This window comes from Nematolebias whitei, chromosome 18, assembly GCF_014905685.2.
Source record: "Nematolebias whitei isolate Nwh7 chromosome 18, NemWhi1, whole genome shotgun sequence".
Lineage (NCBI taxonomy): Eukaryota > Metazoa > Chordata > Actinopteri > Cyprinodontiformes > Rivulidae > Nematolebias > Nematolebias whitei.
This window is the reverse complement of record NC_056515.1, coordinates 16348196-16360251: the sequence shown is the minus strand read 5'-3', so window position 1 is coordinate 16360251 and position 12056 is coordinate 16348196. Positions and strand designations below refer to the sequence as shown.

Here is a 12056-nt window from a genome sequence, read left to right as displayed (position 1 = left end):
GCAATCACTGTGCGAGGGGCGGGGTACACCCTGGACGGGTCGCAAGTCCATCACAGGGCCGGTTAAATAACTTGTTGCAGCTGAAAGATAGTCCCCCATGCAGTAATTATCCAATAGGAGGCTCGTACCTATTTGCTTAGTTAAATCCAGGTGGCAACTTTTTTTTGGCCAGGCGGTGCAGATGGAAGAAGTCCTTTTCTACATAACTTTGTATCAGTCTGTCAAATATTTAATTCTTAAATTTAATTCTTCTTTCTAGTGTTGCTTCATTAATTGAGGTTTGTAGGCATTTAGTTTCTGGACAGCTCTCTTAAGGTCCCACCACAACATTTCAGTCCAGTTAAAATCTAGTCTTTGACGGGACCTTCATCATCATCTTTTTCTGTGGTTCTGCTGCAGATCAGCTGCTGTTTGGGATCATTGTTCTGTTGCATCATGACCCAGTTTGGTCCGAGCTTCAGCCATCAGATTGTATCATGTTTGAGTCGAGAATATTTTGGTATACAAATGCCCGTGTCCTTTGGCTGTAAAACAATCACAGATCAGCATCCTTCCACCACCGTGCTTGGCAGCACACACATGATGTTCATGCTGATATTTTGTTTAGTTTTTACCAAACGTGGAGGAGCTGTGCATTACGGCCACAAATCTCTACTTTGGTTCAAGTTCACGAAGGTTTATTGTCATTTCACCACATGTGGTGCATGAAGTGGAACAAAATTATGTACTCAGGGTCCCAATTACACCCAACAATAACAAAAATATTAAGTATAAAAAGAAACGGTGATGGTCTCATCTGTCCTAAGTACATTATTCCAGAAGTTTTGGGGTTTATTTAGATGCACCTCTACAAACTTTAATGTTCTCTTTGTGGTGTATTATGTCACCAAAACTTGAAAGACGTTGGACTCTTTTCCACCAAAAAGTACTTTGTTATTGTATTACTTCGTCAATCTTTGTAAAGATACATTTGGTAGCATGTACCTGTACCAATTATTCATTCAGAAATATAATAATTTGAACATTAAAGTGTTTGTGGAACAACAGATGAGTCCTGTTTGGACTGGTCTTTTTGGAGAAGCTGTTTTCTTTCAGTACATTTATCATTAAGGTCTTAATATGGGTTAACTCTAAATATATGAATCATCTGGTTTTATAGCTCAATCATCAGACAGTACTGGTGCTTGTCTTCTGATATCTGACCCTTATGCAGTAAACATTGCTTATGTTATTAAAATGTACGTTTGGCAGCTCTGGTGTTTACTTCTCGGCCTTGTTCTCAAATCCAGCTGAACCGCTCGCTCAGCTTCTTGGACGAGCGGAGTCCTCAGCACCCGTTCTTCATGATGCTGGCACCTCCAGCCCCTCATTCCCCGTGGACGGCAGCACCTCAGTACCAGGACAAATACAACAATGTTCAGGCACCTCGAGACGGCAGCTTTGACAAACCAGGGAAGGTACGTTTGAGATGAGTGCTCACATTATAAGATGAGAGAACTTTATATAGAACCACAGGAAATTGTTGTGACACAGTTTCAGTACAAAGGAACGAACACAAGGAATCACACAAGATATAAAAATAACAGAATATAAAAATACCAACAATTAAGTTTTAAACAGGTGCAAACAGAAACATTAAAGTGTTTATTGTGGTGCAGGATTAATTTTTATTGTCCTATGTGTAGAAAGGGGGAGGAGTTGAAAAGTTTGAAGGACTTCCTGTGTTGTTCTGTGGAGCACCTCGGTGGTCTCACTGAAGGTGCTGCAGTAAGAGTCCAGGGTGTCATGCAGGGGGTGACATGTTGTTCAGGATCTGGAGCAGTTTCCTCAGCATCCTCTGCTCAGACACCTCTGTCAGACTGCAGGTCCACTCCCAGAACTGAACCCGCTCTCTTGATGAGTTTATTGAGTCTGTTGGCATCAGCTTTCGTCACCTGCTGCCCCAGCACACCACAGTGTAGAAAAAGATGCTGGAAACTACCGAGTGGTAAAACATCTGCAGCATGGTCCTGCAGACATTAAAGGACCTGAGTCTCCTCAGAAGAAAAAAGGTGACTCTGTCCTTTCTTACCATACCATACCACTTTATTTATAAAGCACTTAAAACAGCTACAAAGCCAACCAAAGTGCTGTGCAGACAGAACAACAGTCAACACACAAAGCAAAATACAAAACGAGGTAAATCAGAATATAGACATAAAAACGATGCAGATAATGACGACAAACCAGTGTGGAGCATACAGGATCAAAACGCAGATCATCTGGTGTTGAAAGCTACTGAATAGTAGTGGGTTTTTAAACGGGACTTGAAAACCGAGAGGGTGGGGGCCTGTCTGACAAGCAGAGGCAACTCGTTCCAGAGTCTTGGTCCTGCTACAGAGAAGGCCCTGTCACCTCTGCACTTAAGACGAGTTCCTGGAACTGTGAGGAGCAACTGGTCCACTGACCTCAGGGAACATGGTGGGACATACGGTTGTAGCAAATCAGAGAGATGGGGTGGGGTGGGGGGTGGGGGGGGGCACTGTTCAGTGATTTGTAGACATACATGAGTATTTTGAACTGGATTCGAAAGTGAACCGGTAACCAGTGCAGTGAGGCCAAAACTGGTGTAATGTAGTTCTTGTAGTTGGTGTTAGCTGTCCATTTCAGTTTGTTGTCCAGGTGGACCCCCAGGTACTTGCAGCAGTCCACAGTGTCCTCCACCTTAGTACCCTAGATGTTGATAGGGTTGGGGGTGCTGATCTTCTTCCTGTAGTCCACCTGCAGCTCTTCAGTTTTTACAGCGTTGAGTTGCAGGTGGTTCTGTCCACCACACCTCTGTATTCAGCTTCCTGGTCACCTGTGATGCAGCCCACAACGGCAGAGTCATCCAGAACTTCTGATGGCAGCATTGTGAGTTGTGTATGAAGTCTGAGGTGTAGAAGGTGAACAGAAACGGTGAGAGGACCGTGCCCTGAGGAACCCCTGTGCTGCTCAGTGTGGTGTGAGTTGGTGTTCTGCAGCCTCACATACTGTGGTCGTCCTGTGAGGTAGTCTCTAATCCAGGTGACCAGCGAGTCATTCACCTGCATGTCCCAGAGCTTACTGCAGAGTAGAGCAGGTCTTATGGTGTTAAAAGCACTGGAGAAGTCAAAGAACGTGACTCTTGCTGCCTGAAGGTGCATGTAGGCTCTGTGCACCAGTATGACAGCTGGTTTTTAACTGTTTCCTCTGAGCTCAGTTTGTCTTATTTTTCCAGGACAAACACTGGCTGCTGCGTCAGACCGTTAACCCCATGCCCAATAGCTCCGTCGTCTTCTTGGATAATGCTTACAGAAGAAGGTACAACATTTCAGTTCTTTGGTGGAACATAACAGCATAAACACTCGGAACACATCAGATACAATGTGTTGTTAATACAGATAATACAGTTAATATAATTAATATAGTTAATACAGTTAGTTCAGCTCAGTGATCTGTGGTTGCTTCTGGAAGGGCATCCGGCGTAAAAATAACTGCCAAGTCTTACACATCAGGACATAATCAAAATGGTCTAATTCATTAAAGTTTATAAAAATGCTCAACAGATTCCACCCGGTCATTATTCATTAAACAAAATAAAATACTGTACGTGGAAAAACCAAGTTCCCTCTTTGATGGTAGAACTTGAGCAGAAATATCATGACGTTTTTCTGCGTTTTTCAGTCAGGTTGAAGTGTGCACTTTGAAAGAACCTTTGCAAAATCTCGACTCTTCTGTTTTTGAGCCACTCTGTTGTAGATTGCTCATGTTTGGGATCATTGTTGTGTTGTATCGTGAACCAGTTTCCAGTAATCCACTACGCTTTAGCTGCTGGACAGATGGATGGCTGCAAGGTGCCCAGATCCTCTTGTTAGAAAACAAACCAGGAAAAAGATAAAGAGGAAATATATGGATGATGTTAGAGAGGACATGGAGGTAGTTGGAGTGAGGACAGAGTGAGGTGGAGGAGGATGACCCTGCTGCTGCCGTGCTTGACAGTTAGCATGATGGCTATCTGCTGTTACGCTTTTTCCTATAAACATGTCACTGTCCTCTACTGCCAAATATTTCTATGGTCTCATCTGCCCAAAGGACATTATTACTTCTTTGTTGTGTTTATTTGTAGAAGCTAACCGAAAAGAGAAGTCAGGCTGCTATATTGTTTTATTTATTGTAAAGACAAGAGGCTTTTTCCAGACAAGCATTTCAAACAAACCATGCTTGTTCAGTCTTTTTCTAACTGTCCTGTCATGACATTTAACATTTAACCCACTAACAGCCCTGGAGCGTCTCACATGGAGTTCCTGAGTTTTTGCTCTTCTCTGAGCGTTGCATGGCGTGAACTTGGCGTGAACTTGGCGTGCATTTTTGGGATATTTTTAGAAAGATTTGCAGCTGTCTTAAATGTTTTCCACTTATAAATAATTTTTCTGTAGAATGATGGACTCTGATTTATTTAGAAATGACCTTATAACCAGAGGTGCACATAACTTTTTCGTGGGCTCCTCACCAGGAGATGGTGTTTGGTACTCGCCTTGTCTTAATAAGGGCCATCTTCCTCGCTGTCCTCGGTGTCACTCCCACTATCCTCTGCTTCAGCTTCCTGCATGGTGGAGGCTGCAGATGTACCTCGTTGTCCTTGGTATTTTTCTCTTTCATTATTTTGTAAAACTCACTATTTTGTGAAATGTACCGTATTTTCCACCATACACATTGCATCGCCTTATAAGTCGCATCAGTCCAAATATGTCTAATAAAGTGGAAAAATCCATAAATACGTCACTTCGCCGTATAAGTTGCATCACCGCTGTGTCACCGCTGACCACCCAGATATGTGGGCCGGTGTTGTGCCAAAACTCGATTGGCTGCCAAATGGCGGCCACTGGAGTGTACATGGGAGGACTAACAAAAATGTAATAAAATTAACACTTAAAAACAATTATTTGTTTACTCAACATTATAGTAAAGGTGTCTCAGTTGAACTTTTACTTAATAAATGCACTTCCATGGTCAAATTAGCTGCATTTCACCAGGGTGGCGCAGAGAAATGAAGCCGATGTGACGGTTGCTCCAGGTGAGCTGGATGAAGGTGGGAGGCTGTGGCAAGCTGATTGTATCATTAATAACCCCTTTTTTACCTATTACATGACGCAACTGCATGCAATACTACTCGAGTGCTATCTAGTGGCTGAAAATGATAGTGTTCAATATTTTCAGTCAGAATGAATGAAAACGGTCGTATCTCAGCCAAAAATTGTTTTTTAAATATGGAAAAAAATCCATAAATAAGTTGCTTTGGCGTATAAGTTGCAGGGCATGCAAATTTTGCAAAAAAACATGACGAATAGGGTGAAAAATTTGGTAGTTATGGCACACTTCACAAGTTTGTATTTGTATCTTGGCGCATTGTTCTGTTTTGTGTTGTTAATAAAGTTCTAGGAAAGAAAAAAAACGATGGCCTGCATATATCTGCAGGTAAGGGGTGTTTACCTTGGGGACAAATTGAGGTCGTCGATAGGTCAGTTGCTGACATGCCTACTGGACTGATTGACAGGCTGCGTCGCTGATACAACTTGTGCAACAACAACAACAAAATAAACCGCTGCCCCCGCCGGCCCTGGGTGTTAAAGTTCTTAATATTTTTCTTTTTAAACGGGAGCGCCGGCCCTGCAGTTCACACATCAGACTGGCCCACCGGGAAGTACCGTGTTGATAACTTGACGGTCAAGTACGCAAAGAACGTGATGCTACGCATTCCTGATTTTTGTTGCGTATGCGTACCTGCGTACCAGTCATGTGCACCCCTGCTTGTAACCGTTCTCAGACTGATCAGGAACAGCAGCTGCTTCTCTAAGCTCATTGCTGATACTTTCCAGCTAGGCATTGTATTAACATGTGCTCCAGAGCAGCAAACTGTCTGAACCCAAGCGTTTAGAGGTAATCATCACCCAGCTGATGATTAGTTAATCAGGTGCATCTAATCAGCAGCGCCAGGCTGATACTTTGATTCGTCTTTAATAATTGACTAACCCAGAAGATCTATACGTCTCCTGTTAAACAAACCTTGAATGATGCTAGTTAGCATGCTTTATATGATTAACGCTAATTTATAGAGTTTACTGTCATCAGTTTTGTATCATGTGGTTATTTCACTTGATATTAAGTTATTGAAAAGACTGGAGTGAATGTATCTGTAACTAATCTCTGAATGTAAGTCGCAGCTAAAAGTGATGCTAATCTGCACATTTATGGTTCCTAAAAAACAAATGTTTAAAGCTGCATTAAAATCATTTTAACAATGAGTTTTTATGGGATGAGTAGATCCTCCAAGAGTCAGCTGACTGCAGGAACGCTGCAGCTGTACACTGTTGCTCTCCAGTGCCTTGTGACAAGTCATGTGCTCTTTAAGAATGATCCAAAGTCCGATCTGTCGTGCAGGTGGCAGTCGCTGTTATCTGTGGACGACATGGTGGAGACGCTGGTGAAGAAACTTGGGAGCATTAACGAGCTGGACAACACGTACATCTTCTACACGTCAGACAACGGCTATCACACAGGTCTGCTCGGGTGAAGCCCTCGTCTGGTGTCGTGCAGGATTGTTCCTCTGTCTGGATGTAAACCAAGACGAGGACAAACGTCACGAGTCACCAGACCTTTACCAGCCTCAGTCCCAGCTGAGCTGCTGATATTAAAGACTGATTTGCATTTCTAGTGTTCATAATTTTGTGAACAGTTGAATTTGTAAGAATACCAACACACACACATTGAAGTAGTTTAATACTATTTGCACATTAATACTACTATAATTATACGCCCGTTGAAAGCCAGTTTTTTTTGTCCAGCCCAGAACTATTGATTCGCTGAAGATAATTGAACCAAACCATACACACATGCTTCATCACTAGATGGAGTGTCACACACACTTCTCATCACCCCAGATCCAAGGTCAAGGTCAAAGGTTATACAGTCTTTGCTTGTCCAGGCCACTGCTATAGGTTGCTGTACAGTAGTCCCTCATTTATCACAGGGGACCCTGAAGCCCCACGATAAGTTAAAAACCACGATCTCTGTGCCTCGGCTGCTCTTTGCCACCTGCAAGTGTGCTTGGCCACGCCCACTTCTCCGCTCTGCACGGAGAACAGCTGATCAGCTGCAGCAGGAAGTTTATCCTGCAGTGTGGGCTGCACAGAGGTGCAGCAGGTGATAAATAATGTAACATTTATTTTAAATAAGAATTCCATCCTGATCGTGCGCCTCATCCATCAATCAGCCAGTTGTGTGTCATGTCCAATCTTATTTTGAAAAACCGCGATAGAGCGAGTCCGCGATGATCAATAACTCCAAGTAGTGAGGGACTACTGTAAAATACTTTGTATAATGTGCTGTATGCGGTACTCGTGTTTTTGATGCGCTACTCCTCCCATAGCTTAGAGAAAGATGCAAAATATGCAGCAGAACGTGATCTGATGATGCACTTTGACATTTGGTAGCAGTATCAACAGTAAACAAAACTCGCAAGACACTGCTAAATATTTGTGCAGAGACAACGATGGGGCAACATGAGTAAGAAAAGCCAGTCTGCTTTAGAGTTGTCCATCTCAGGCCGTCTTTTCAGATGAAACATCACTTAAAGTTTTAACGAGTCACGGACAGCTGGATTTTACCAGACTGAACTGGCATTTTTATTTCTTTAATAGATTTGATCCAATTGCTGATTTTCTAAGTGTGGTGATGTCACACACACGTCTGAGCCATCTAATCTTTCCAGAAATATTTAGAAAATAAACTCTGCTTTCTTCCATAAACGTTACAGTTTTTATGCAGTTTCAATGTATCTGCAGGACCACGATCTTGTTAAGGAACATATCAAACACACACGTAACATTTAACATCAAAATGTTACGTTTTAACGTTTGGCTTTGATGCATTTCCTGCTGGATCATCTGCGCTCTCTGTTCCAGGTCAGTTTTCTCTCCCCATTGATAAGAGGCAGCTGTACGAGTTTGACATCAGGATCCCGCTCCTGGTCCGAGGTCCAGGCATCAAACCGAACCAGACGTTGAAGGTCGGAACAATCCACGAGCAAAATATTTCTACTGCCATTCTTTAACACGTTGTGTTGTTGCTGTAAGGTTGAGTCCCTGTGTTTGACCCTCACAGGCTCCGGTGCTGAACATCGACCTTGGTCCCACCATATTGGACATATCTGGTGTCAACCTGTCCACTGTCAATATGGATGGACAGTCTTTCCTCTTTCAGATGGTTGGCTGCTAATTTACATGAAATGTGTGTGTTTTACTAAATACTGCTAATTAAAAATAAATAAATCTAATCTAAAATTTCTGTTCAGGCTCCTTCACTGCGGAATGGCACAGCAAGGCCATATTTCCTCGTTGAGTACACTGGAGAGGGAAATCCAGTATCGGACCCCTACTGTCCAAAACTGGGATCTGGAGTATCTGTAAGCAGCCAACACACAAATCGTACTAACACATGAAGAACAAGGAGCAAGTCTTTAAAACCTCTCAAGTGTTGATTTGGGATAGTTTGTTTTGTCGTGTCCTTTGGGTTTTGAACTCTCAGATCCACCAGCTGGAGTAAAAGTACATTTGTCCTTTGGTGTTCCTTCTAAATATTGTTTTTGTGTTGGCACCAAAAAGAAACGTCAGAGCTGAACATCATTAAACTCTTTGGACGCATCTGTTAATTTAGTGATTCTGCAAACATGGCAACAAACTTTACCTGTTCACATAATGAACATAATAAATATATCACCACTTCTTCAGATTATTACAGAAAACTCTTTACAGAAAACAGCATTATCATAACGGCAGTAGTCATACCAAGTAACAGGGCTTCATTTGTAAACAGATCGATGCCAGAATGCAAATAGCTTGGGGGGGGGGGGGGGGTGGGGCGTGGTTCCTCCCCCAGAAAATTTTGAATAAAGTAGATTTGATTTCCTGCATTTTGGTGTATTTTATTACATTTTATTATAATTGTTTCTGTTGTTAAACATCTATGGGCTTGTAAAAAATATATATATATTATATTATATTATATTAATGTTACTGGATTACAAAAATGTTAATTTTATGGAAATAACCTGAAATGAGTAGGTGATTCTTCAGGTGGGAAATATATTGGAAAAATATATTTAATACTGGAAAACTATAATTTCCCAGTAGTTCTCTCCCCACCCCACCCCCCAAGAAGAACAAACTTCAGTAGTTTATTTCGAATGTAGAGTCCACACAAAAAAGTCCTGGAAATTATGTTTTTCCTGTAGTTTTTCCACAAGAAGAACATGTTAACACATGTGAACTGTACATTTCTAATAACCCAGTAAATGTAAGTCTCAGATGACCCAGCTTTTCACCAGCCCTGAACGCAGCACCACCTTCATGAATCTGGAGCTGCGAAAAAGCCTCGAGTCACATTCGCAGCTGATCCAGTGCTTGTGTAGACTGATCTGTCTGGAACCAGTGACTTGTGCTCATGTTGTGACAGTTTGTATGTGCAGTGTATTCCTACATGCGCATATTGAAATGTGCACATTACAAAAACTGTTTATGCATTTGAGAATGTTGTGGTATGCGTACAAATCTTGTTGTGCACTTGTGTGACTACTTGTGATGCTCATTTATCTCCACACCTTTCAGCTGAGAGTGACAGATGGGTCAGTCCAACAGGTGCTGTTAAATTGTTTTTATGCCGGCAAAGACAAACTTCCATCACTAACAAGCCATTATTAGCCCTCGGTCTTGTCACGGTGACGTTTTCGAACCTTCAGTACTCCTCATAGGCTAAATATCTGTGAAAATACAGGATTTTTCCAAGTTTTGGATTTGAATTGTTTCTAACGATTGTCTGGGGTTATTGTGACTCAACCTCAAGTGTTTTAGTCAAAATTCAATTTGAAAACATCTGCTTACATCTGGGGATTATTTTACTAACGCAGTAATGAATGATGAGTTTTTGTGATTAATTTTATGATATACATTATACACAAAAGACTCTAATTAAAAGCAGACATTGCGTGTTTTGACAGCTGTTATGACTAAAGAGACTGTGGTAGATGAAATGCAGCCAGTTGTAAAAAATCTTCTTACTGTAATTTTCAGCGTATAAATCGCGTTTTAAAAAAAAATAATAATTCTCATGCCCTTCGACCTATACGCAGAAGCGACGTATTCATAGGATTTTTTTTCTCATATTTAAAAACCAATTTTTGGCTGAGATATGACCGTTTTCATTAATTCTGACTGAAAATATTGAACACTACCATTTTCAGCAGCTAGATGGCACTCAAGTAGAATGGCATGCCATTGTGTCATGTAATAGGTAAAAGTGGCTAATGACACAATCGGCTTGCCATACATACCACCCTCATCCAGCTCGCCTGGAACAAACGTCAAATTAGCTTCATTTCGCTGCGCTGCCCCGGTGAGATGAAGCTATTTTCACCATTAAAGTGCATTTATTAAGTAAAAGTTCAACTGAGACACACCTTTACTATAATGTCGAGCAAACAAACAATTGTTTTAGGTGGTTATTTTGTTAAATTTTGAAGAAATGCACAGCGTTCCTCCTTCCTGATTTCCTCCCTCTGCGCGCTCCCAGAGCACTGAGGCAGATAATACTTTTGAAATGCATCTGATTTGACTGTCAAAGTACATTTATTAAGTAAAAGTTCAACTGAGACACACCTTTACTATAATTTCGAGCAAACAAATAATTGTTTTTAAGTGTTAATCTTGTTAAATTCTTGTTGAATCCTTCCGTGCACGCTCCCGTGGCCGCCATTTAGCAGCCAATCGATTTTTGGCACAACACCGGTCCACATTTCCGGGTTGTCAGCGGTGATGCATAATTGATGCTACGTATTTATGGATTTTTTCCACTTTATTAAACATATTTGGACTGATGCGACTTATAGGGTGGAAAATACAGTAAATGCATTTGTCAAAATCTGGTCAACCAGATGAATGACACCCGTTTTTGTTTTTTCTTTTCTCAGCAATGTTTTCCAGACTGTGTGTGTGAGGATGCCTACAACAACACATACGCCTGCGTCAGGACTCTGGACAAAGATCAGAACCTGCAGTACTGCGAGTTTGCAGACAGTGAGGTGCACTGATTTATTTTATTTTATTTCCATCTTAACAAATCAGTATGCTTTTCACATTTTGTGGAACCGACAGATGTTGAACGTTTCTCTCTGTGGTTTTGTCTCCTCAGTCTTTTGTAGAGATGTACAACATGTCATCAGACCCATACCAACTAGAAAACATTGTGAAGAAGGTGGAACCGTCCATCTTGCAGATGATGAACCAGCGGCTCATAAAGCTTCAGTCCTGTGTGAACAGCAGCTGCCGGAACTACATCTGAGCAGCTGCTGCCTCCTTACAATGTGACTGTCAGTTTGCAAGCACCAAGACGTTTAGACTTGTTTTAAAAGGGAATAAACACACATTTAGTAAAAGACGTTGTGGCTGAGTTCCACTTAGTTGTTTGATTTTAGGCTCCAAGTATTGTGCAAAATGAAAAGGTTGTTTTCTGTATTCAGAAACATCTTCATTATAATGTAAAAGTCGAGCTTACGTAAAAAAAAAAAACATTCCTTTTGTTCGTGGAGCACATTAGCTTAGTCTGAAAACCAGGAAGTGAAATCATTAGCTTCGTGAGGATAAAATGAAATAAGTGTGTTGGTTATTTTGCACAGAAGCAGTAACATACAGAGGATGAATCAAACTAAAGAGCCTTTAGTTGGTTTTACATTCAGTCACAAAAACATTTAGCTTCAACTTTTCCCCTTTTTGACAAGTCAAAATGTCCGCTGCCTGTCTGAGATGTGCGCGTTCATCTCATACTTTTGAGTTTAAAATATTTTCAGTTAAAGCACACTTTCTCTATGCTGTGACATTATCTACATATAGGCTGTGACTTCATCTACATATGGACTGTGACATCATCTACATATAGACTGACACCTTCTACATATACTGTGACGTCATCTACATATAGACTGTGACGTCATCTACATATAGACTGAC

The 12056-nt window shown here is 41.3% G+C and overlaps 1 protein-coding gene across 1 annotated transcript in view; it reads left to right on the top strand.

Annotated features, from left to right (window-relative positions):
- Positions 1-11899, top strand: part of gnsb (glucosamine (N-acetyl)-6-sulfatase (Sanfilippo disease IIID), b) — a 28049-nt gene extending 16150 nt beyond the window's left edge. Inside the window, exons 6-13 of the mRNA XM_037692663.1 lie at positions 1290-1457; positions 3239-3321; positions 6439-6557; positions 7962-8065; positions 8161-8262; positions 8351-8461; positions 11021-11131; positions 11242-11899. Coding sequence (XP_037548591.1) covers positions 1290-1457; positions 3239-3321; positions 6439-6557; positions 7962-8065; positions 8161-8262; positions 8351-8461; positions 11021-11131; positions 11242-11391 — 948 coding nt within the window. The 3' untranslated portion in view covers positions 11392-11899. The remainder of the gene's footprint in view (positions 1-1289; positions 1458-3238; positions 3322-6438; positions 6558-7961; positions 8066-8160; positions 8263-8350; positions 8462-11020; positions 11132-11241) is intronic.
- The last annotated feature ends 157 nt before the right edge of the window (positions 11900-12056 follow it).